The sequence below is a fragment of the Haliotis cracherodii genome, unplaced genomic scaffold (genome assembly GCF_022045235.1).
Source record: "Haliotis cracherodii isolate W230 unplaced genomic scaffold, xgHalCrac1.p SCAF_6, whole genome shotgun sequence".
In the NCBI taxonomy this organism is placed as follows: domain Eukaryota; kingdom Metazoa; phylum Mollusca; class Gastropoda; order Lepetellida; family Haliotidae; genus Haliotis; species Haliotis cracherodii.
In genome coordinates, this window is record NW_027266319.1 from 43,936,803 (window position 1) to 43,962,807 (window position 26,005).

General features: G+C 42.6%; 3 protein-coding genes across 5 annotated transcripts in view; 1 reads left to right on the plus strand and 2 right to left on the minus strand.

Moving 5' to 3' along the window:
- The first annotated feature begins 3,266 nt into the window (after nt 1–3,266).
- The window catches only part of LOC139445690 (ras-related protein Rab-7L1-like), a 164,146-nt gene continuing 141,407 nt past the window's right edge, over nt 3,267–26,005 (plus strand). Inside the window, exon 1 of the mRNA XM_071226881.1 lies at nt 3,267–3,280. The gene's annotated coding sequence lies outside the window, so the exon portion shown is untranslated. The remainder of the gene's footprint in view (nt 3,281–26,005) is intronic.
- On the minus strand, nt 11,101–13,441 carry LOC139445914 (uncharacterized protein DDB_G0290587-like). Of its 3 annotated transcripts, none has more exons than XM_071227171.1 (3): nt 12,053–13,441; nt 11,720–11,949; nt 11,101–11,347 (listed from the first exon to the last, which is right to left on the minus strand). In XM_071227171.1, the coding sequence occupies exons 1-3, from the start codon at nt 12,481–12,483 to the stop codon at nt 11,337–11,339; spliced, it is 672 nt and encodes a 223-aa protein (XP_071083272.1). In that variant the 5' UTR covers nt 12,484–13,441; the 3' UTR covers nt 11,101–11,336. The 3 variants fall into 3 exon arrangements, with proteins under 3 accessions (XP_071083272.1, XP_071083269.1, XP_071083270.1); XM_071227169.1 differs by lacking the exon at nt 11,101–11,347 and adding an exon at nt 11,473–11,559; XM_071227168.1 differs by having other exon boundaries at nt 11,101–11,949.
- LOC139446447 (uncharacterized) lies at nt 12,562–14,829 on the minus strand. The gene is made up of 2 exons (XM_071227768.1): nt 13,443–14,829; nt 12,562–12,902 (listed from the first exon to the last, which is right to left on the minus strand). The coding sequence occupies exons 1-2, from the start codon at nt 14,827–14,829 to the stop codon at nt 12,562–12,564; spliced, it is 1,728 nt and encodes a 575-aa protein (XP_071083869.1).

The window sequence follows — 26,005 nt, forward strand, 5'->3', positions numbered from 1 at the left end:
GATGAATTGGATAGACGGCTACCCTGACGTAAACCATAACCCCAGACGTTGCAGCAGTTGGCATTTGCGATACAGGCCGAGTGGGCTACCATTTCCCCAGCATGTGATTCGCATACTCGTCTATTCCATGGGCAGGAGATTTCAGGTCGCTATCGATTCCAACGTTGGACATATGCGTTATTGATGGTAGCTGAATTTCACCTTGGGCTTTTCCTATGTACCAATAACTGAGATGACTACAATCACCTACCTCACACAACTCTGGCTTTGCGTTTCTTTTTTTTTTAAGAGTATAGATGACAGAATACATAGTTCACAGGGAAATAAAACATGGCGGCATCTTGTTAGGAATTACTTTAGATCTAAGACATTGGCATCTTCATTTCCGCCAATAATTGTTAATACTGTTTATGATACAAATGTTGAAATAGTCAATATGTTTAATGAGTATATTTGTGAACAGGCACAGGTTGATAAACCACATAGTACCCCTCTGTTTTTAAAGAATATAATCTAGAAATTACGTTATGTGATATGTCTTCTCTCAGGAAGAGGTGTGTGATGTTCTTGTTGTCTCTTGATGTTACTAAAGCAATTGGGCCTGATGATATTGGAAACAGATGAGTTGAAATGATCGCCAAGAGCTTACCCCCATATGTTACTGAACTATTTATTGTGACTATTAGAAACGCTAAATGTCCTGACATGTGGAAAGAAGCATATGTGGCACATATTCACACAAAATAATTGTGCCAACTACTGACCAGCCGCTTTAACTTCATGCTTAGCCAAAGCATTCGAGAGACGTACACGAATCTTCAAGTATGTTTTTAACTTTCCAAGTGATAATGATATTTTGTCCAATTACAATCGTGTTTTATACCTTGAGATGCCACGCATTATAAACTCGCGTACAATGATACAGTTGCTACTTTAGATTATGGTAAGGACGTTAGGGCAGTGTTCTGTGATATAAGTAAAGCATTTGATAAGGTATGGCACAAGGGGTTACTTTCTAAATTAAAAGCAGTGGGCATCAATAGAACTTTTGTAAAATGGTTCGATAGTTATTTATCCAATAGATTACAGAGAATAGTAATCAATGGTCAGGCCTCCAAGATAAACGCTTAGTAGCAGGTGCGTCTCAGGGATTGGGCCCACTACTTTTCTTATTTATATATGATATTGTTGATAACATGCAATCAGATGTTCGACTGTTTGCAGATGGTACTTCATTTTATGTAGTTGTCGAAAATCCCTTGATTGCATGTAGATTATTTAATAAGATCACAGAATCGCACAATGGGCTGATAATGGCAAGTTCAATTTAATCAAAAGAAGGCTGAAACTTTTCAGTTTACACGAAAGTGTTCACCTAGTCAGAGAGATTCTTTGTCCATGAAAGGATAGATTATTAGTGAGGTAGCCTCCCATAAGCTTTAAGATGCCCAATAGCATGATAATATCAGTAGCATTTTTAAGAAAGATAGTTCTATGATTAACTGCTTAAGGTGTAATTAATACTGCTTGACCCGAAAACGCTAGAATGTTTTTATCTTTTATTTACTCGATAACAATTCTAATCTATGGGATTATTGTACACAACAACAGGAATTACTCTTTGAACTTCACCTTGATACCTTGAGAGCAGTATGTGGTGCAAAACTAGGTGTGAGCCATAGTAACGCTTATAAAAGTTACTGGTCTACAGCGTCTCAAGAAAGTGAGAGAAATAAAAAAAAACACTAATGTCTATATTAAAATGATTAACAATATTGCTCCAGAATATCTGTGCAATCTCGTTCCGCGTCAGACATATAGATAATCATAACAATTTAAGAAGTGATTTGCAGTTATATTTTCGCTTTGAAGTAAGCCCTTCTTCCAGCTACTACCCGCCTCTGTTACCGGATGGTGTTAACCATTCTAGAACCTATGCTGGTCTAAAAAACATTGAATAGTTCTGAAAGTTACACTTATTTTAATTTCAATTCCGGTACTCGATATTGTCAAATTGTCCATGCTCGTTGAAGAATTGGATGTAGTGATCTTTATAGTCATAAAGTAGAAAGAAAGTCTCCACTTTCACTCTACTTTTCGCAAAACTAGCACTACTACTACTACTACTACTACTACTACTACTACTACTACACAAAGGGTTTTGATCTGAAAACAATAGTGTATGTTATTTTTAAAAAGAGAGAGATGCCAACAACAACATACTTATGTCTGTTCATAGTTTAATCAAAAAGCGTTGAAGATTTGTACATTGAGTGTGACTAATTATTTTGAGTTTATATGAATATGACTGTAGCTTTGGTAATATGAGTGGTCTTCTTACTGTGTATTGTATACTGATTCCTGACCTTAAAGTTTTGATGTCTACACAAATGTAACTGTGTAACAGTGAGTGGTATTTAAATAAGCCAGTTAGGCATGTTTACCAATCTCTTTGAAGTAACGTTGATTATGATATGTTTAAACCATATATTCAACGTAGAGGTGCAAATCATATTCAGTGCATATTGTGTGCATAACACATGTCACTCCTGTATCCCCCCTAAACGGTAATAAAAACATAAACGCTCCCCTCTTTTAAATTACCCACAATTAATTTCAAGGGGATATACACATTTAGACCCTAAATACGTTTTGCTGTTAAACACGATCCTAAAAATTAAGGGAGAAGGAACGTGTTGAAGTTTGCGTTTAGGGTTTAAACACATTTTTTAACGGTGAAGTGGATGTGAATAGTGTTCACCAAAATAGTTGTGCCGTTATTATTTGTGAGATATTCACCATATATTTGTATTATGTGTGATGTTCATCGTTGCACATCATTATCATTATCACTACAACATTGCCTGCTGATGATCGCATCAACTGAATGCACTTATGCCCCCTTCGCGTCAAAGACGTCGTTTGTCGACCTAAGAATTAAGCAGATGAATAGGCATGGTTGAATCTGGGTCAACCCAACATCACATTGCAAACGTCTTTGATGTTAGCGGGGGTGGGGTGGGGCGGTGGTGGGTGATCAGCGGGGCGTGGAATCGATACCAGACGTTAGGATCACCTACACAGCGACATGCAGGTGGTTTAAAGAGTTCCACCACACAGTGGCAGGAAGACAGGTTTCTCCTGTAGATTTGCAACAAGACCTCATCACTTCGTGACTGCAACCACACTCAGAAGAGTCGTGAACGTTTCTACTATGACAGTGCGTCTCCGGTCACAGAGGACATGCATTAGCATCCCACTGATCCTACATACCAGACAGGTACGTTTTGATTGGGTTGAAGATCACGTCAGTTGGGCAGACCGGCCTAGATTTTCGAAACGATCTTAGCTAAGATAAATCTTAACAACTTACGTCCAAAGATAAGATATCTTAAGGCTAAGATAAGTTAGATTTTCGAAACTATCGTAAACCTGTCGCAGATCGCTCAGAGCTACGATACCTATCGTGTGTATGGAGCTTGCACCGGTAAGACACGTATCACATCGGCTCCGTAAAGTCTCAGCAAAATACAGCCGTAGAGCATTTACAACAACTTGAAAATTACTCCCACGAGTTAAATAGTGGTCTTAGCACATGCTATTGAAAAAGGTTAGTAATATTTGTGTAAACTGAAGCCTTGTATGCACAATTTTACGATGTTGATAAAATGTGAGTGAGTGTCGTACTGCCGGCTGTCACAGAAAGCTCGTGCAAAAAGAGTATGAGTATCTCTATTCAGTGTTGGAGGGCCCGGGTCGGCTCGTTCGTACCCAGGAGTCGAAATCCACCGGTGACAAATAGTTCGTTGATTTTGAATGGTGGATTTATTTCTAGACAGATACAATTGTTGTTTATTCTGAACTTGTGTATTTTCCTGAATTGTCGGATGTCTCAACATGGCGGTGTTAAGGCAAGTTGTCTGTCGACAGTGGGTGTATTGCAAACGAAATCAAATCAGACCATGTGCAATGAACTAACTATTTGTAGTAAACCACATGTGCCAAGACTATTGCAACTATGTTGTGACATAGAACTGAATCCTGGCCCACGAGTACGTAGTCAGAAGGGACCAACTGAAAAGCAAACGAGACTCCCTTATCACACGAGTGTTGACAGCGATAATGACGAGCAAGGCGACATTGTTTCTATGTTCAGAGACATTAAGAAGGAAATACAGTCTTTAAACTCAAAGTTTGAGAGTTTCAGGGAAGAGTTCATGGATGAACAAATTCGTTTGAAAGAAGAAAATAAGGAACTTAAGACTAAACTTGAGAGGCTTGAAGTAAAGTTTGACAGATACGAAGCCCAGAGCAGAAGGAACAACATCATAATACATGGTCTTGAGGGCGTGGCCGGCGAGTCGTGGGACGACACAGAGAAGTTAGCCCGTGACTTCATGAGTGAGAAGCTTGGGGTGAAAGACGTAGATAAGTATTCAATTGAGCGAGCACATCGCTTGAATACTAAATCAAAAGTTAAACCTGTCATCCTTAAGTTTACCTTTTTTAAAGATAAAAGTTGCGTTTTGGATGCAGCCAAAACCAAACTCCGAGATGATAAATCGTTGAGAGTTGTAAATGATCTCACTGAGAGGGTAAGAAATGTTCGATCAGAGCTGATACCGCTCATGGTTCAAGCCCGAAATGATGGTAAAAGGGCATACTTAACATATGACAAATTGGTTATATCTGATCAAGTATATGTTCTGGCAGATGATGGCAGTTCACTGAAACCAGTGGGTACCACCAGGCGAGTTCCTCACCCTGGTCGTAATGCTGGCAGAGTTAGAGCTGCACAGGGAGTCCACGAGCTTCATGAGGTGCTTGAGAACCAACCCATGAGCCACAAGGTGGGACACTCCGGGGGTGAGCAGGAAACTTAGGGACTCGGCAGTGGTCTGGACCACAAACCCATGGTGGACACTGATTCCCGCTTTGGTAGTTGCCACATAGATATGTCAACTTGCCTACATATATGTTCATGGAACGTTCAAGGACTGCTAACAAAAATAAATGATACTAATTTTAAAAGTTTTCTTGAAGCGTTCGATATATTTTGCCTAATTGAAACAATGGTGTACAACGTTGATAAAATCCGTTATCTGTTTAACGATTATATCTGTCTCCCTGTCCCAGCAAAACGTATCAGTATATTTGGTAGATTTTCTGGTGGCGTAGCACTGTACATAAGAAAGACATATGCTCACTACTTCAAGAGAATTCACCCAGAATGGGAAAACTGTGTGTTTGTAAGCTTATTAGGCTGTAGAGAACCAGTTATTTTAGGAGGAATATATATACTGCCAGGAAATTCCCCATTGTATGAAAATCCTAAAGGTAATGGTATCGAAGAGCTTGATGATAAAATATCTGCCATTAAGTCCGAACATGATAGTGACACAGACCTACTCCTATTTGGGGATTTGAACGCTCGAGTTGCACAGCAGGATGATTTTATTATTGAAAGTGAAGAAGATGTAGATTTGCTGAATCTAGGGGAAATGTATAGCTCTGATGTATTCTGTATGCCTAGAACTTCTCAGGATGAAAAAGTAAATAAGTTTGGTTTATCACTTCTTTACATCTGTAAACTTTGGTGTATCCATATAGTTAATGGAAGAAAGCTTGGGGACAGTGAGGGGTGTTTTACGTTTAATGGAATGAGCTTGATAGACTATTTTATAGCATCAACTACTATATTTGCTCATATTACCAACATGTTTGTGCATAGTCGTACAGAGAGTGGTCACTTACCATTATCATGCCATTTTAGTTATCCAAATCAAATCCCTCAGTATCCCAAAGATAACGTACACACAACAAGTATCTAAAGATATATTTGGGAAGAAGGTGGAAAACAACAATTTAACGCCAATTTCTCTTCGGATAAAGTACAATCAATTATTCAGAAATTCTCTAACTTAGTAAATGAGAACATAGATGAAGCTGCAGATGAATTAACAAATCTATTTTATGTTGCAGGATCTCATTTTGAGAAAGTAAGGAAAGTACAATCAGATGCATTTCAGGTTCATAATCAACCTCAGTGGTTCGATAATGAATGTAATGTATTAAAGAAGTTGACATACAACTGTTTGCACCTTCTTCGAACAACAAAAAGTCCCCTAAATTTGAGGTTGTACCTTGAGTCTAAAAGAAATTTTAGAAAATTATGTCATGAAAAACAAGAGTGTTTTAAGCAAAAAAACGATTGAGTCCATAAATTCTGCCCTACTAAATAAAAACTGCCAAACTTTCTGGAGTAGTGTTAAACGTTTATTACAGTACCGCAGTCGAAAATCTGGGGTGCCACCGTCTGTATGGGTTACTTACTTTCATGAACTTTTAAATCCTGAACAAGTTTCTGATAATGAGTTTGATAAATCTGTGGCAGATTTTATCAGACATCATGATCCTCTGAATTGTGAGAAATGTAACGATACTGAGGTGCTTTCAGATATGATAACAGATGAGGAAAGAAAACAAGTATAGAAAACTTTAAAATTAGGTAAGGCGCCTGGATCGGATGGAATACCACCCGAGTTTTATAAATATTGCATGAATATCGTCCCATACTTAAATATACTTTTCAATGCCTTTTTAAAGACAGAGACTTTCCCTTGTGCCTGGAATATTGGCCTTATAATTCCTTTGTATAAATCTGGTGAGTCAACAAATCCTAACAATTATAGAGGAATATCCCTCCTAAATGTAATGGGTAAAATATTTACTTCTGTTGTTGAACATAGAATTAGATACTGGGCTGAAATCAATAAGATGTTATCGGAATCCCAAGCTGGATTTAAAGAGGATCATTCAACAACTGATAATATTTTTGTTTTGCAGGCGTTGTGTCAAAAGTATTTAAGAAAACCAAAACATCGCTTTTATGCCACCTTTATAGATTTTAGAAAGGCGTTCGATTTTGTTGATAGAAAGAAACTATTGTTTGTACTTCTCCAAAAAGGCGTTCATGGTAAAATGTATAAAGTTATTGAAAATATGTATAAAAATGTTTGTGCATGTGTGAAGATAAGTAATAGCAGATCGGATGTTTTTAACACCTCTTGTGGTGTAAGACAGGGCTGTATGTTGAGCCCATTATTGTTTATCATCTTTATTAATCAATTAGTGTCTGAAATTGAGGCAAGTGAATGCCGGGGCATTTTTGTAAATGAAGTTATTGAAACAATTAAGCTGCTGCTCTTTGCAGATGATGTTGTCCTACTTGCAGACTCCGTGATAGAATTGCAAAGAAAATTAGATATATTAGAATTATTTTGCAATAAAAGGGCAATGGAGGTAAATATGGAAAAATCAAATATTATTGTTTTCAGAAACGGTGGGTATCTAAAAAAAAGTGGAAAAATGGTTTTATAAATCTATGGAAATGCAAGCAACTTCACATTATAAATACCTGGGCATTATATTTTCTTCCAGGTTAATCTGGTCTAAAGCTTGTGAGACTATTTCATTACAAGCTAGAAAGTCATATTTTCCGTTATTTCAACTTATGAAAACTTATCCAGATATATCTTTGAAGACAATTGTTGCTTTGTTTGATTCAAAAATTGCACACATTCTATATTATGGCAGTGAAATTTGGGGATATACATACAGAGGATCTATAGAAAGAGTACAAAGTTTATATTTTAAAAGATTTTTGAAACTGGGAAAACAAGCGTCTTCAAGTGCCGTTTCGGGCGAAGTTGGCCGCTATAACCTATGTATAAATTATTTTAGCAGGTGTCTAAAATATTGGTGTAGACTTATTCGTATGAATCCGAAGCGTTACCCCTATGCCTGTTATAAAATGTTACAGTCACACGATGCGATTGGGGCTTTGAACTGGGTTTCACATGTCAGGATGTTGTTATTTCAAACAGGTTTTGGTTATGTCTGGATTGCTCAGGATTGTGGAAACACGAAGGGTTTCATAACTATGTTTAAACAGAGATGTGTAGATATGGAGATACAGAAATGGTTTCAAAAGATTACCAGCTCACATTTCCTGTCACATTATAATTCATACAAGTCATTACTAGCGCCAGAGATGTATATCACATCGGGTGTTTTAGATAAAGACTTGATCTGTGTATTAGCTAAGTTCCGCACGCTTTCGCATAGTTTGAAAATACAAAAACTGCGTTATAGTAAAAATAATGCGAAAACAAATGTTGATCAGCTGATGCTATACTGTGACCAGTGTGATGAATTAGTTGTAGAGGACGAGTACCATTTTGTACTAGTCTGTTCATACTATAAGCAAAGTAGAAACACATTTATTCCACAGTATTACCATAAACATCCTTCTCGTCAAAAATTAATTGAACTAATGTCCTCTACAACACATTCAACAATCAAAGGTCTTGCTTTGTACCTAAAGAGAAATTTGAAAAACACAAGAAACAAACAAATATAATTAGGTAGTATGTATTACGTCACATATTATGGAAACATTGTAAATCAACTGTGTGAGATCCACAAATAAGTTAGATATAAATGTATTGTACTCTGGACCACGAGGCCTCCAATACTGAAATAAAGAATCTTGAATCTTGAATCTTGTAACTCTGACAGAGAACTCATTTGTGTTAGAGATCGAAAAAGCGGGTGTTTCCCAATGACGTCACGGGGATTTCCCAGCTGCTGACAATAACAACAACATAGATAAATGACACGGAATTCATGATCACATTGTCAGGTCACATTGTTTAACACACACATATTTGAGTGAAATGCTGTACAATCCTACATATGTCCTACATGTAGACGTGTTGTTCTTATGATAAAAAATGCCATGACTAACCGAACACAAAAAGCATTCGTGTGCCATGCAATAGCATTTTTCAAAGCCCAAAAATGTTATAATCAATACGTATAGTGTTACCACAAGTAGTTGATGGCAGCGGTACAGTACCGCTCCTGGCTTCTGATTGGTCGAGAGGATCACGTGACCTCTGTGACGCCACTTCCGGTCACGTGACCTGCGCAGGGCATTGTGGGTCGTGCATGCGCATCCAAGATGGCGGCACATTCGTTTCCGGTGGCGTGCGCACCTCCAAGAGGGCGTCACATCCGTTTCCGTTGGCGTGCGCCTCCAAGAGGGCGTCGCATCCGTTTCCGGTGGCGCGCGCATCCAAAGGGCGTCGCATCCGTTTCCGGTGGCGTGCGCACCTCCAAGAGGGCGTCGCATCCGTTTCCGGGGGAGGAGGAGGGAAGGGGGAAAAAAAACAGAGAAGCGGTCGTAAAAGGTGAACAAGAATAGAGTTTTTTGTTTTTCTTTTGTTGTTCTAAACATAGAAAAGGTGAGGTGAAGGTGAGGTGAAATTGGGTTTAACGTCGCGTCCAAGATTATTGCACTTATATAGCGACGTGCATGTACGTGTGTGTGTTTGTGTGGCTGCTTGTACTATTCTGGACTGATGCCGATTTATAGTGCTAGCTCACTGAGATACCATACCGCAGTTTAACATGAATACCCCACTCAGACACAGTATACTGACTCCGAGCCGACCAGTCCATGTTTTAGCCCCTTAATGCTGAGCGCCAGGCAGGGTAACAACAAGTACCATTTTTTAACGTCTTTTAGTATGACGCGGCCTGTGATCGAACCCCGGACCTTCCGCTCTCCGGGCGGACGCTCTACCACAAGAACACGGAGGCGGTCACATAGAAAAGGAGGTGGTGGTGAAGGGAGGGAGGAAGGGAGGAGGAGGAGGCGGGTTCTTTGTTTGGGTTTGAGGGTCGTCAAAGCAAAGGATGAAAGCATTCTTTCGGGAGAGATGGGTGGCCCCGTTGGAAAACAAACTGGAAACTGGAAACGGCAGGAAACAATAGGAACACTGGAACAACTGGAAACGATGGGAAACTGGAAAAAAACAGTGGAGCAGCATGCCACATGCGTTAGTGACTTTGTTCAGATGATCTATCTTCTTCATCCTCTACCTCCATCTCATCCTTGGACTGAAGGTGTCGTTGGCGCTTTTTTTAATCCCCCGCTCACATCAACCAACACAACAAATCAAAAGTCACAGGATGAGGGGGGCGTCCCTGTGATTTTTGTGAACACGAGGGTGACCACGAGGGTGTCCACGAGGATAGGAACGTCTCTTCACTTTGAAAAAAAAGAAACTTTGTCACTTGGGGTGAACAAGACACTCTACTCTTCTCTTCCGTGCTTCTTGGGACACCAAACGTCTGTATTTTTCGTTCACTTCTCCATCAGGACAAAACACACACAAGTATTCGCAGGGGACTTTGGCGTGCTTAAGATGTTCTTTCCAGGGTTTGTCTGTGGCTTCCCATTGGCAGAGTGTCACACCGCAGCAATAACAGATAACACGGTCACCTCGTCCTGGATAGAAATAGCCAGCCATGGCCATGTCAGAAGGGGTCTGGGTCATCTGTTTAGGCCACGTTTGAAAAGACCTCAGACGTTCTTGAAATGAATCATAGTTGGGATGAGAAGGATGACACAAGGTGTAAGAAGGAAAAGGTCCCTCCAGAATGTCACTGAGTCGCCATGTGTCGTCCATAAAGAGTGTTTCGTCCAAAAAGAGTTTGCGTTTTCTCGCTTCTTGTTCTCCCGCCTTTTCAGACACCCACTCGGAATCGGGGACATCTCGGGAGGATGACATGGCATTCATAGACCGTCTTTGCTCCATGATGACTGTGACTTCACTGAAAGAAGGTCTGAGGGTTTGCCTGCTTTTATGAAACTCTCCACCCTACCCCCTTCAACGGAAGGTCATGACCTCATCCTCCTCATCCACCTCATCACGTGACGTCATCCTGTGTTTGGGCTGACTGACACACGGCATGATACATGACATGACACATGACATGACACACGGGGATAGTGGTGGTGTGTACTGGAATGACTGACACCAGGCAGCTGATCTTTCAAGCATGGCCTTTCTCTTTTATCTATTTTTTATTTTAATTCATCACATTGGTGTGCACTGACATGACAGACGCACAGACAGACAGACAACGTAGACGACATCTCAATTCAACCTCTACCCTCGGTTAGGCACTCTATTGGAGTTGAGATCAATCAAGACACAAAGAGTCAGTTCAATCAATCACTGTTTAATAATGAACAACAACAACCACAACCAGACACATAGGAAATATGAAAAGACAATGGAGGAGGGAGTGCTTTGCATGTCCCTACAACAACAACGCGACAATGTTTCCTCTTTCATCTTCAAGCTCTTCTATCTTCAAGCTCTTCGAGTGAAGATGAGGTCACCATAAGATGTGGTTCTCAATCACACTGTCCCAAACAGGTCCCAAACATGTGAGAGGTCCAACAGTTAAACAAGTACAGTCTATGGTCTCCCTGAAACAGACATGGCACATCACTTGACCACTGTTGCAGCTTATGTATCTTAACATGTTGTTGTGTCGGCAGGCACTACATTCACGTTATCTTCAAGCTCTTCGAGTGAAGATGAGGATCACCATAAGATGTGGCCCTCCATCAAAATGTCCCAAACAGGTCCCAAACATGTGAGAGATCCATCAGTAAAACAAGTACAGTCTATGGCCTCCCTGAAACAGAGATGACACATCACTTGACCACTGTTGCAGCCTATGTATCTTAACATGTTGTTGTGTCGGCAGGCACTACATTCCCGTTGTAGGGGAGTGAGTTGAGCTTCTCTATAGGGATCCTGGTCAACATTGTCATCATTGCAAACCATGGGCATACCTGAGGAGAAGACATCTTCCGGTGATGCTGGTGACCAAGAAGCATCAAGCAGGGTGGGTGTGTCCAGATCCATGGAAGGGAGAGTTGCCAGCTTGAGCGCTTCATGATCATCACCGTCACCAGTCATCATCACAGGCGCATTCGGTGAATAGGTTGGCTCCCGAGGGGTTTGTTCCCACCACTGTTCTAGCACGGACTGGGTTGAACTGACATCTGGGGTCCTGTCAATCCTGTCAATCCAACAAGAAAAGAACCTTTCAGTATACTCACGATCAACATCAACATCATCATCACATCAAGAATGACTGAGACAAAGAATAGCATGGTACTCACAGCTGTTCTTGATGAGAGATCTTCAGAGACAATTTCTTCCGCGGCCGTCTTTTTGCAGGTGTTGCAGGTTTCAAAAAGGATGTCCCCTTCGTTTTGGTGTCTGCTGTTGCTGCTGTGGTGGTGGTGACTGGCACTGTTGTGAGGGTAGTGGTGGTGGTGGTGGCAGCTGCTGCTTCTGTGGTGGCAACAGCTGCTGTGGTGGTTGTTGTTGATGCTGCTGCTGCTGGTTTGCTTGTTTTTTTTTTCAGGGTCTTCTTTATCGTCTTCTTCGGTGCTACTTTCTTGGGTTCAGTCAGTTTCCTCATCTTTGAACGTATCTTGGCGTACGCGTCGTCAGCATTTATCTTTGCACACAACATGTCGTACACTTCACCCCACAGTTCAGCAGTCATGTCACCGTTCTCATCTCCACTTCTTCCTTTACCACCCATGTTGCTCCGTGTCTTGGCATTCAACCGTTTGGACGTGATGTTGTCCGGATTTTCTGTTCGTTGTTTCTTTCCAAGTCTTCACGGATGTGTGTCAACACTTGATGGTACTCTCTCCAAACACGTGTTTCTTCCAGATAAAACGCCAACAACCAACACAACGTGAGGAACATCAATCAGAGGGACGATGTTGTTGCTTGGTCCGTTCAGTGAAAAGTGATGCCCAGAGAGTGTTGGTCGTATTAAAAGGCACTGAGGTCGTGCTTTCTGATTGGTCCGTTCCGGTGTCTGACTTTCACCTTGGTTTTCCAAACTGGACTGACCCTTGTGTTTCTTTTTGATAGGGTTAAGCTTGTTGCGTGAGAGAGAAAGCACAACCTCGTTTCCGCCAATCAGAGCCAACCATGGTCCGAGCACGGTCTCTGATTTGTCAACAACCCAGGCTTCTGATTGGTCAGATTTCGATCCGTTTTTTTTCTGTAGGTGTTCATGTCGATTCAGTTTCGATCCATTGTGACATCCCAATGGTATGAAATAAAAACAATTAAAAATTTTAAAAAATGATTTAGTCGTCTCTGTACCCAAAGGGGAGCGTGTCTACAGGCAGCTCTGTGGTTTCGTCGTAGACGAGACATCGCTTGTCGTACACGGTACGATAGTCTTTTGGGTGGGTCGGGTCACAAGAGCGTTTTCATACCGAGGTCCTTTTCGAACTATGTGATGAGGGAAATCCAAACTGATTTTCTCCCCCTCTTTCCCAGGCTGTTGTCACAGTATCAGTCCTTTCATGGTGTCAAAGTTGAGATGTTGTTGGTTTCTGTAATTCAAAGTGAACCCTCGCACTTTGCAGGTCGTGAGCGTTCCATCGGGTCTGGGGTTCATTAACTCATAGCCATAGTTTTTGGGACCTCCTGACACAAACGTCTTGATGGTGTTTCCGTCCAGTTCATCTGTAAACTCACCCAACGAATGGCCCAGCTCTGGATTCGCGTCGTGCGGTCGATGAATGTAAATAACGCTGTCCGTGTCAAAGTACAAGACCGTGCGACCCACCAGGGCAAGGGTCTCGTACAGCTTGAGACGTGCTTGGGCGGTGACCCAAGCAGCGATTGCAAAATTGAAATGAGAATGAGGGGTTTGGAATTCTTTCTTCTGGGTATAGGTCACTTCCACCATGTGTTCGTTGACAACGGTAACATCCTGGATGGTATTGCGTTCATCCCTCCACAAGGTAAAGTACTGTACAGGATCATTCATATAGATGTACTGACTGTAGTCTAACCGTTGTCCAAACTTGCCCCAGAGCGAATTCAGTTGCATCTTGGCAATCGTGCAACGTCCTGTTTTTTTTTCGATGCGGTCCTTGTCCAACCCAATGCCTTCTTTGTCATAGATCTCCTGGATGTAAGTGTCGTGATCCGTACATCCCTCGGGGTATCCGCTGGCTTCGAGCTTCTTGAAAAGACGATCGATACAAGTGTCAAAGAGTCCTACTTGCTGGTTGCCGGGGTCATGCTGTGCAAAGGTGTCAAAATGCCAAACGTCGTAGATCTGAAGCACCTGGTAGTCATACTTCTTCACAGCTTCATGGAGTTCTACGGTGGCGTACGTGCCCACCCATGACCTCTCGTTATCCGTGTGCTTGCAGGGGGAGTCTGACCGAGTATCGGCACACGTACGGCACAAAGGACAGAGCAGTTTGCCACCCGATCTGTAAGGCAGTAGCGGATGGTAGAGTCGTTTCAGGGGTAGGACACGGCATTGGATCAGTCCTTTCAGTTCAAACAACATGTCCACAGGGGGTTGATGGAGAAGGGTCGGGTGTCCCGTGGGAAATGCTGCGGTCTTACAAATGTATGGATAAAGGGAACAAATATCGATGTATTTGATGGTTTCACCTTCTTGGGCTTCGTAGCATAATCGTGTGGCATTGGTGCGTCCTCCATAGAAGGTGTCGCGATGGTTGAGCGGCCCAGGGACGTGGATACAGTGGGGTCCCTGCAAGAAAGCACGCAGAGCGGAGTCCTCCTGTTGCATTTTTGTAAACTCGTGCTCCCACAGGGTGACGATCCGTTTCACCTCAGGGTGTTGATTCAAGAGACTCAGGCGGTAGCAGGTGTAGGTATAACGGGCTCCCAACGACGTGCCCAGGACGGGTTGAGGTTCTCCACGTAGGGTCTTGTGACATGCCTGGCACCCATGCCAGAAACAGCCCAGGAATTTGTAGATGGTGCCTATCGCTGGATCGTAACCATCCACGCTGTACTGATGTTGGCCCTCTCCACACATGAACTCTTTTTCACCTCCATTCCTGACGTGCTGGAGGTGCAGATGGGGGTGCGTCTCCATCAGATAATTGAGTCAGTGCATACAGGCCTGGGAATAGTTTCTCTTGGGTTGGTAGCCTTGAGGTCAAAGAATGGCTATGGTATTGGGTTTCAGGTCGTGTTTTCGGAAGGATTTCATGGTGAACGCAGCAGCTGTCATCACCTCTACAAAGGGATCCATGCCAACCTAGTTGATGGCGTTCTGTCGGAAGTCAGCGCATCCTCGTCTCAAAATGTCCACATCGCTCTGGCAGTAGGCTAAAAGTTCTCCTTGCAAGTCAAACAAGGCTCCTTCTTGCACTTTTTGGGTATGCCACTGGAGGAAGACTGTGCGTTCCGCGGGAGACATTCCATCGGGATCGTACATGACGGCTGGTGGATAGGGACCTCTGTAGGTCTGGTTGGCTTCGGTATTGAAAAAGTGCAGAAAGTACCCTTTCTTCAGTTCTTTCAGCCCAAAGCTCTTTGGAAATGCTTTCAGTTGGTAAGGTATGAAATTTGTCCATTTCGAATCTTACCCTTCAGGATCAAGTGTAAATCATAGGATCGTGCATTATGGGCCATCACATAAATGCGATCCTCCTTCTGGACTGTCATGGTGGTGACGGTGCTCTTGTTCTTTGTCTTCTTTGTCTTCTTTGTTTTCTCCACTTCCATGACATCTTCCCCCTCCACCTCTACTGCTTCCTCTTCCTCCTGCTGGGGTGATGAATGTCATTGACGTTTTGAAGAGTGGTTTCTTGAGGGGGTTCCATCCCATTTTCTTTTCCCTAGGTGTGCTGTTGTCCCCTTGCGCGTGCTGCCCTCCTCTTCCTCTTGGTTCTTCTTCTTGGGTTTTTCAGCTAGCGTGATCAACCACACACACACACATCATGTCGCGTGGTGGGGCCTCGAAACACGATCTCACGGCTGGGACCATACCCTTCTTCTCTCCATGGACAGTGTTCGCACAAGTCCTTGCTCACTTCACTGATGCACCGTCCACATCCTAACTGCACCACGCACAAATTTGGAATGTGTTCCCCCGTGTCTTGCATGCATTCAAAATCATAGAAGACGTATTGGACGTTGTCTCGTATGTGATGTTGTTCCTCTTCCCCCTCTTCCTCCCCCTCCTCCTCCCCCTCCTCATCCTCGTTTTCTTCATGGAGAGGCGTCATGTAACAACGATGGTCTGGGGTCATGGGTTCTCAGCACACCAAGCAGGGATGTTCTTCATCTGAGCACTCGTGGTGAACCATGGGGGTCTCCAAGACGCGGACCAACTGAAAACAGGTCGGGCACCTGTGAATTGATTGACAGGCGCTGGGTTTTCCCTCTGACGGTGACTGGAGATGTTGGGTGTAACACTGTTGATTTGAGAACCAGCATTGACATGTCAAGCAAGGGATCCCGTGCTCTTCCTTGGGTACAATAGTTAGAGTGGAGGCAGCGGTGGCAGCGGTATTGCTTGGTGCAGGGATGGTGATCATGATGGTTGTAACGTTGGTCTCAGCATTTGCAGTAATGGTTAGACGCATAAAAAGCTGGCATCGTAGTGCTGATCTTGATGGTATAAATGCAACACGGTGGCGTGGGTAGGAACCTCATCACACTTGTACAACAGTCTCTGGTCCATCTCTTGACTGTAGACTTTCAGTTGATAATTCAGGTGGGCCAAGGCGCGTCCCACACGTGCTAGGTCGTCCAGGCCCTGACAGGGGCCTTCAGGCAGGTCAAGGCATCGAAACAAGGCCCATGCCCGTATGCCTTGAACGTCGACTCGATCCGTTCTCGTCAGTCTCACTCGCTGGGTTTCCAATTCATGGGTCAGAGGGTGGGGCTTCTGGGCATAATGCTGTGCCACCACCAGGGCCCGTGCCAAACAGGGTTGATCTTCATTCTTGATCCGTACAATGCCCCTTTTGCGTGTTAAAAAGGCTTCAAGTCCAATCACGTTTTTCAGTCGGGAACCGCCACTGCCCGATCCTAGCCTGTCGGGACCTGCTACGTGTACTAAAGTCACAACCATGGTGGCAACGATGTTCAGGTCTTTGTTGGACTGTTGGACTTTTTCCACGGCATGCAAAATATTTAGCCCATGGAGATCTTCAAAGCGACGAGAGGGAATCCGTATGGGAGTGTTCAAAGCAGGATGATCGATACCTAGACCAATACAATCTCCCTTCTGGCCTGACATCTGTTGATAAAAGTCATCGATCACCCTGAAGCCGGAAGTTCCATGGGAACGCGGTCCGGTGGTACGGTGTCCAAGTAGTCTGGGTTGAAAGTCAAACGATACGTATGGTTAGCAGTTCTTAACCCTCTGGAGCGTGTGGTATCTTTCCTCTCCAAACGATAGGGCGTACTTTAGTTGCTCGTCATGATAGCGATGCGTGTCTGATGAACGTCTGTACTATAAGATGGACTGAACGTCTGATTTATAGACAACCCTTCCCCAAAACAGGATCCAAATCTGACCAATTCGAAGCCTGGGTTGTCGACCAATCAGAAGACAGCACCGACCAATCAGAAGACAGCACCCGAGCCGAGTTGTGCTTTCTCTCCCTTAGTAAAATCCATTTCCTATGGAAAAGAAACACAGGGGCCGGGTCGTTTTGGAAAACTGAGGTGCAGGCCAGGCACCAGAATGGACCAATCAGCGCGCTGAGATTTGGACCAACCAGGAAGCAGCGATTTTCGATCCGGTTCTTCACCTATAAAACAAGAGAACAACCACTCGAGTGGGTCAGTGTCACTTGTGATAAAAAAAAGAAATCATCAACATCATCATCATCATCATCATCATCATCATCATCGCATCAAGATGCATAGTGCAGATACTCGTGGATGTTGGAGTAAGAGTACAGATGCTGAGGATGGGATGTCACCGCTCAGTAACACGCCATCGCCCTATTATCTACGCTTTGAAAGAAGGCTCGCTTCGTTTGAGGCGTGGCCGACGCAAATGTATCAGACTGCTGAAGAGATGGCCATGCCGGGTTTGTCTACACTCAGGGTGCCGATGGTGTGTACTGTTTCCAATGTGGTGTGCGGCTGAGACAATGGGCGTCCCACGATGATCCTTGGGTGGAACATCACAAGTGGTCCCCACAATGCGACTACCTCAAGCTAACCGGCCTGGTGAAACACAAGAAGAAGCTACAACTACACTATCTCTGCGAAGAGAATGTGAATCAGAGGTACACGAATGACGCAGCATGACCAGCTGCCTAGGAGGGCGTTTCCCGTGTCCTGCATTCCTGTTCAAGTTCCCATTCAAGTTCCTGTTACCAACAAGCTTTTTTTCTTTGTTGGACCCACAAGCGGTGCCACGTAGGGCACCCAGATGACATACCCAGATGGCATCAAGTACCGCTTCAACGATCCTTGTCTTGCAATAAGATTGGACATGATGTTTCTTCTTTGACAGCAGCAGAAAAGTTTTTCTTCCCCAAAACGGTCCTTTTCAGGGCCACCCATCTCACCCAAAAGACAACTTTCATCCTTTGCTTTGCCAACCCAAACAACAACAATCCAAAACAAAGAACCCACACCCTCCCCCTAGACCTCTTAGAGGCACACGCCTACGTGTGACACCACCATGCTACGTCTCAAAATAAAATAAATATATATAAATATATAAATAGAGACACGTAGTACACCACGTGTGCATGGAGACACGAGTCAAACATCACGTGTGCATGAAAACACGTGTAACAGGACGTTTGTAGACCTACACGAGTGTCAACACCTCGATATAATTAATAATAATAATAATCCTATGGATCAACGTCTGTTTGAAGACACACACATGACACTACGTTTGCATGAAGACACGGTTGAAACACTACGTTAGCATCGCGACACGAAGTACATCACGTGTGCAAACGTCACGTATGTGTATCGATCTTTCTCTATCCACTCTAAATACTAAATAAATGTTTGTAGTCACACACACACACACATGACACCACGTTTTGCGTAAAGACACGCGTGAAACACCACCAACATGACGTACATCGCGTAGGCATGGCATAACAATTCTATGGATCAACGTCAACGTCTGTTTGAAGACACACACATGACATCCTGATTTGCATGGGGTGACACAGCGTACATCACGTAGGCATTCGCACATCACGTTCATGACTACCCATGACGGTCCACCTTTAGCATTCAGACGACCGTCTACCTAAAAAATACCAAGGCTACCCAAGAAAAAAACCCGAAAGCCTGGGTTGTCGACCAATCAGAGGCCGCGCTCGGGCCATGCTGGGCTCTGAATGGCCGAACCGGGGTTGTGCTTTCTCTCCCATGGTAAAATCCATTTCCTATGGAAAAGAAACACATGGGTCGGTCCGTTTTGGAAAACCGAGGTGCAGGCCAGGCATCGGAACGAACCAGGCGAACCAACCAGGAAGCAGGGTGTCAGTGCCTCTCCTATAAAACAAGAGAACAACCATTCGAGTGGATCAGTGCCACTTGTAAAAAGAAAATAATCATCATCATCAGCAGCAGCAGCAGCAGCAGCAACATGGAAGAAAACTGGGATTTAGAGATCGTCTCAGTGACACAGCCTTTGCCACTGTGCAAAGGGTACCACTCGGAGTTGAAGAAAGAAACATCACCAACATTGTCTCCTCCATGGCAATGCAGCAGGTGCCAAGGGTGCCTGCCAGTATATGCCCTTGGCACAAGGGCACGGGCTGGCACTTTCAAATGCATCTATTGCAACACTGTCCTGAAGGACCCCTACTTGAGGCGTTTAAAGCACACCAGTAAGTGTCCTGTCAGGAGACAGGTGTCAAGCCACCCGTGCCTTTGTACCACTGCGTTTACCTGCATGTAAAGAAGTGATATTCCTCAAAACGGCCCTTTTCAGGGCCACCCATCTCTCCCGAAAGAACGCTTTCATCCTTTGCTTTGACGACCCTCAAACCCAAACCAAGAACCCGCCTCCTCCTCCCTCCCTCCCTCCTTCCCTCCCTCCCTTCCTCCCTCCCTTCACCACCACCAGCGCCTTTTCTATGTTTAGAACAACCAAAGAACAACAACCATGTCGATCTTGTTCACCTTTTACGACCGCTTCTCTGGGTTTTCCCCTTCCCTCCACTCCGGGAACGGATGCGACGTCCTCTTGGAGGTGCGCGCGCCACCGGAAACGGATGCGACGCCATCTTGGAGGCGCGCCACCGGAAACGGATGTGCCGCCATCTTGGAGGCGCACGCCACCGGAAACGGGTGTGTAGCCATCTTGGAGGCGAACGCCACCGGAAACGGATGTGACGCCATCTTGGATGCGCATGCACCGAAAACGGATGTGTCGCCATCTTGGATGCGCACGCAGGACCCACAATGCCCTGTGCGCATGCGCAGGTCACGTGACCAGAAGTGACGTAATAGAGGTCACGCTTATCCTCTCGACCAATCAGAAGCCAGGAGCGGTACTGTACCGCTGCCATCAACTACTACCACACTTTAGCTATTAGAATGGAAATAATGTGCCAAAGATAGATAGATAGATATTCTTTATTTCCTCCAATTGAATGAAGATCACAATATGCAGATATGATTATGTTACATGTTTAACATGAATTGGGGGTATATTTACACATGTGCATAAACATACAAGTTTTTGTAGCAGGTATTGCCATTTCCTTATAAAGCGGCTTACATTAATTATTACTTCTGCCCACACATCTCTTTCTAGTTCCATAATACATTCTATTGGACATCCACCAAGTAAGAACGCAAGAATAACATCATCATCTTTCTCCCAAATCTTAACAAAAACGTTTACATCCAGGATATCACATATGGTGTTAAAAAGTAAATTTCGGTCATTCATATTGATCGTGCAGGACATAAACACGTGCTTTACAATATCATTGGCAACAGTTTTACAATAGCATTCTCTAGAGACAATTTCAGCTGATCCATAGAATACAAGCCTTGCAATATTAGTTAAATGGTCATACTTCTCCAGGGCTAGTTTCCAGAGATAGTGTTCATTACTTGATCTTATTCTAACATATCTTGACAGACTGAGTCTTGATTTAAGATGGACATAAAATACATTATCTCAATGAGATTTAATAGCATCATTCACGGACTTGGACCAGCATTTTTTTTGATAAATTGACAATTATTGACATAGTTAACAAGTGTATACCTTAGGTTATACTTCTGTACAAGTTGTAGCATATTATATATCGGAGATTTTCTACTCCATACATTGCATGTAAAACTATAAAGGATTCAGACCACCAAAGTACAGCCCATTATTATGGTTAGTGTTGATGAGTACACGTAACTTTTCACATGCAATTTTGTACTTTCAAGTGATGATTTATCTGTACTAAGATATACACCTGCATATTTAATAGATTTCGTTTGTGGAACATGCATACCGCCAATTGATACATTAGTGGTTTGAACCTTATTGTTTGGGCATCCAAAGTATAGAACTGCACTCTTGCTTACATTATATTTTAGCTGCCACATATGAGCATAGTTTTGAACGACATCAAGAAGATTTTGCAGGCCTTTATTTGAGATATTCAATAAAGTGGTGTCGCCAGCAAGAAGGATCCCAGGGCATTTACCCCATGGCAGAATTAAGCCAGAATCTGAGTTTTCAAGTTCATATAGAAGGTCATTAATAAATAGCGTGAAAAGCCAGGCGGACATTACTCTACCTTGACCTACTCCTTGATTCATGGGGAAGGCATCTGACTTAAATCCTTCAAAACATACAAATGATTTCATAGAGCTGTAGGAGAACCTTAATATTCTCCATAGTTTACCCGTTATTCCTATATCATAAAGTTTAATAAATAATCCATCAAGCCATACCCGATCAAATGCTTTTTCGTTATCTAAGAATGCACAGTATACAGGCGACATCCTTTCATTGTAATATGCAATATTTTCTGTTAACGTAAGTACAGCCGTTTCAGCACCATAGTGACGTCTAAATCCAAACTGCAAAGGATGGGGAAATTCTATGTTATTATCTACCCACGACTCTATTCTGTTGAGAAGAAGTCTTTCAAAGAGTTTGCTTAATACAGGCGTCATTGTTATTCCTCTATAATTGGCAGGGTCATATTTTGGTTTACTATGGCTTTTGTCATAGAGTTCCATAACATAGTACAGTTCTTCATAGTACACACTGTCTAGGACATTTGTTGATGGCAATCTAGTCCCAAGTACATACACATCGCTAGTGCCGATGTGTAGTTTAATGCACAGTACGTGGCGGCTGTAGTGGGTGCCAATAGGAGTTACTTTGCACCAGTCACCTTTCAGTACAAACATGGCTACACCTCCAGGACCTCGCTGATGCTGGTTAGAGTCACATATGGATTTCGAATACACATTAAAGTTCCCGTGGAATGTTTCCAGAAACTGTAAGCTTTCCCTGTCTAGCCAGTGGTCTGTAACAAGCACGATGTCACATATGCCGAGTTTATTGCACAGCTCAGCCGTTCCATGTTTGATACCACGAATGTTCCATGTAGCTAGGTTGAGTAGGGTCATCAGTGTACATACGTTGATGGCTAGAGTTGCAGGATGAGGCATCACAGTTAATACTCACTCTCGCCTTGTTTATCATTAGAGTACCATGAGTTACAGGGAACCCATTCTCTACAGTTCACGTTCTGGGGCCAGAATGTGTAGTCGTCCAATATTATCTTGGCACACTGTACAGGAACTGCAATACAGATGGTATAGGTTGGGCTAGAGCCTTCCCAGTGGCGTAGGAGAATTACATTTGTAATGGTCACAACCAGTTCTTTGGCGTAGTCGACGATAGCGTCTTTCACTATGTCAAATGATTTGTCTGCTCTCACATATGACATCACAGTCTCCTGTTCTTGTATTTAGCAACACCTGTGAAAGATCGTCTCCACTGATTACCAAACCGCACAGATCTTAAATGTTGATGTTCCTTAGGATGGCTAGATACATTGTCTTGGGTTGAGGCTTGTCTCTGATGTTTTCAGCTTGTTTTGTCGTGTCGGGCACGTGCTCGTGGGGTTGGCTATCATCCAGGAGTAAGCTGTCCTCTGGGTTTGGTGGTGGATGGATATCAGCGCAGGTTGCATGTACTGCATGGTGTGTTACATCATAGCCTGGACTGAAGTTACCTTCAGCAGTGAATGGCCTTTAGTTGGGCCGAACTGGAGGCCGGGTCTCGCCACAGCTTGGGTTGTTAACTGCCTCTGAATAGAGTAACTTGTTTCTGGTATTCATACAGTCAATCTTGCCATCAATTGCACAGGCTGTTTTATTTATCCCATTTATTGTTGTATTCAGAGTGTCTTTCATGTCCTTAATGTCAACATCCTTCCTCTGGATTTCACTTTTTAACGTAGTGATTTCAGATTTCATTTTGTCCTTACACTTGAGCTTCTGGACTTCACTGTAATATATTTTGATTTCATCATTCTTTTGTTCAAGTGCCCTTATCATATCCCGCATGTCACTCTCATATTTAGACTTGAAATCTTGCAGGTTCTCATGTACATCCATGAATTTTTCGAACATATCTTCATGAAAACACATTAATTTAGTGAACATACGAGCCATAGTGTCCTTATTATTCAGACTATTGTCTGAGCTTTCTATGTCAGTATAATCGTCTGATCGAGTTTTCTGTTTACTCATGACTTCACTCTGTATCACAAAATGCCAAAAAATGTTATAATCAATAAGTAAAGTGTTACCACACTTTAGCTATTAGAATGGAAATAATGTGCAAAGGATACTTCACTATTTTCCCTTCAAATGGTCCTCTCGTGACCGCGCAGAACTTTATGATATAAACACATCGCGTACAGAGTCAAGGACGAAGGTAAGGGACGTTATTCTAAATGACAATGACGAGACCTTTAATCGAACAGCATATGCGTTCAGCATTTAACATGCGTGTTCAAGTCTGATGTTAAGTGATGTATACTGTATATGTTTGTGTTTATGTCAAAAGTCAAGTTTATATTAGTGTAAACACCAACATTATACGTGGAAACACTCAAAACAAAAATTGTTCAGGAAGCAGCGCACTCACAAGCAAGATCTTATGACAATCTAAGCTTGTTAAGTTTGTTTCGTTATTTATGTATCCAATATATTTCACGAATTAACCAAGGACTTAAATACAATATCAAGCTATAAGTATTTAGATGATGAAATTATTTTTTATCTATCTAGATCCATAATTCTTTTCAAAATTTAAAAGTGACACTAATTTTCGTTCGCAAAGAGAGATAATTTCGGAATTGTAGAGTAATGTTGTCTCATTGAACACGCCACAAGTTAACGTAAACATACATATAATGTAGTCATTTTCTATCCTTTTAAATTAAGTAGAGCTAATAAACTGATTTCATTTAAATATGACTAAGAAGCGAAATACTTTGTAATGTGTCAAATCTATTCCAGAACGTAGTTCAATAATGTTTGGCTTGTCTGACAGCATTGCTGAGGATCATTTACTAGTATTTGTCCGTTGACCCTAAACGTGACAACGATTTTATTGTTTGAATGGTCTCAAGTATATCTATATATTTTTTAAACATAAAACGGGAAGATGTAGAGTTAAATATTAAAAACACTGTCAAAGCGACTGATTTACTACATCCATTGTCTGAAGAACATTTGATTGCAAAGGCTCATAACCCTGGAGCCATGACATCTATATGCCTTGAAACATTTAATTGCTGTTATTTCTTAGATGCTAATCCTATTTGTTAATCCCCATTTTTGTTTACATCGACCGTCTGCCATCCTGAACAGGATGTGCAAGTATGTCACTGATGATTTACTGTTTACATTTATATTTATTACTTACTAAATGTCAGGTGACCTTGGCTATATAAGCCTTGGTCCAGAAAGATTGAGAGAGGAGAGAGAAGGAGAAGAAAGGTCTTACCCTTAGCCTAGCTAGGGTTAAGCTGGGTGCTCCGGGGCACCTAGACAACAACCACTACCACTATGTGCTGACCAGGCACATAGTGTCTTTTGTATGTATATATCTACATGTATAAAGTAAAACTGTATATACCGCAAGCCATCGTCTCCAAGTTGTCACTTCCTACTGAGAACCATACATCGGGTATGCATATATGAGTATGCAAATTGTTCATTAATCAACGTACGTCGCCTCTTGCATATACGAGTATGCAAATTATTCATTAATCAACGTTGGACTGACACGCATTGTTAATTTGGTGGAGCTATCGGGTATGACAGACTTCTTAGTCTGTCCTTTCCTGTACCTCTTTGCAGCATGGCATATGGTTCACAATACTGTAGGAAGTGACAATCTCTTATTAAAAGGATATTCTACCTTCCCGGAGGCCAATCACCAAGAACGAAGAAACGGCCTGTAACGAGATTGAAGAAAGAACAAGAACCTCCCTGATCAAGAACAAGTTCTCCGATCCCAAACCTTCCCTGCTCGAATATCTTAGCAACACTGCTAAGTATTCCCCTTCAAGATGTCGTTCCTGCACATGACCTAAGAAAAGAAGTATACACGCGTATCCCACAGAGATCTGACCACAGCCATCTTCGCGAAGACCCTGCACAATACAGAAACCGCCTTACAGGCACCTACAAGATGTACACTGTGTACAAGATATCTCATTGGGACTTACTAATTTGTGTTTACTTACATGGACTCAATCAAGGATATATATTGTGTGACTGTTGAATAGTGCAACCAGGTATGTTTAATCAAAGCCAGTATATTAATGCTAAAATGTGTCTTTACAAAATTCAGTTTTGTATATGTGCAATATACTCCAAATTACATCTTTAGTCAAGCTAGATCTTTGAAGTTATTGTGTAGGGAATCTTTGAAATGTCTCCAGGCCACGCCAGACATATAGTTGCAGTTAGGGCCCAGACAAATCTAAGCTGTAGGGTTATCGAGTCACACCTTAAAGCTCGACTCGTAATTTCAAAAATCTAAACGACAAAGTTTGTCATTTGTTACAAGTAATTAATGTGCACAGTTTGGTACAAAATTGAATGTATTGTCTAGGACTTTGAATTCAGATTAGGGATATTCTTGGGTGAGCCACCCCCACACATATGTTTATTGTATGTCAGTATTAAGTAATTCACAGCACAGCAATATTCAGCATTTCAGAGTTTTGATGTCGGAATTAAGGATTTTTTTTCTTGGGCATCGCACCCACAATATC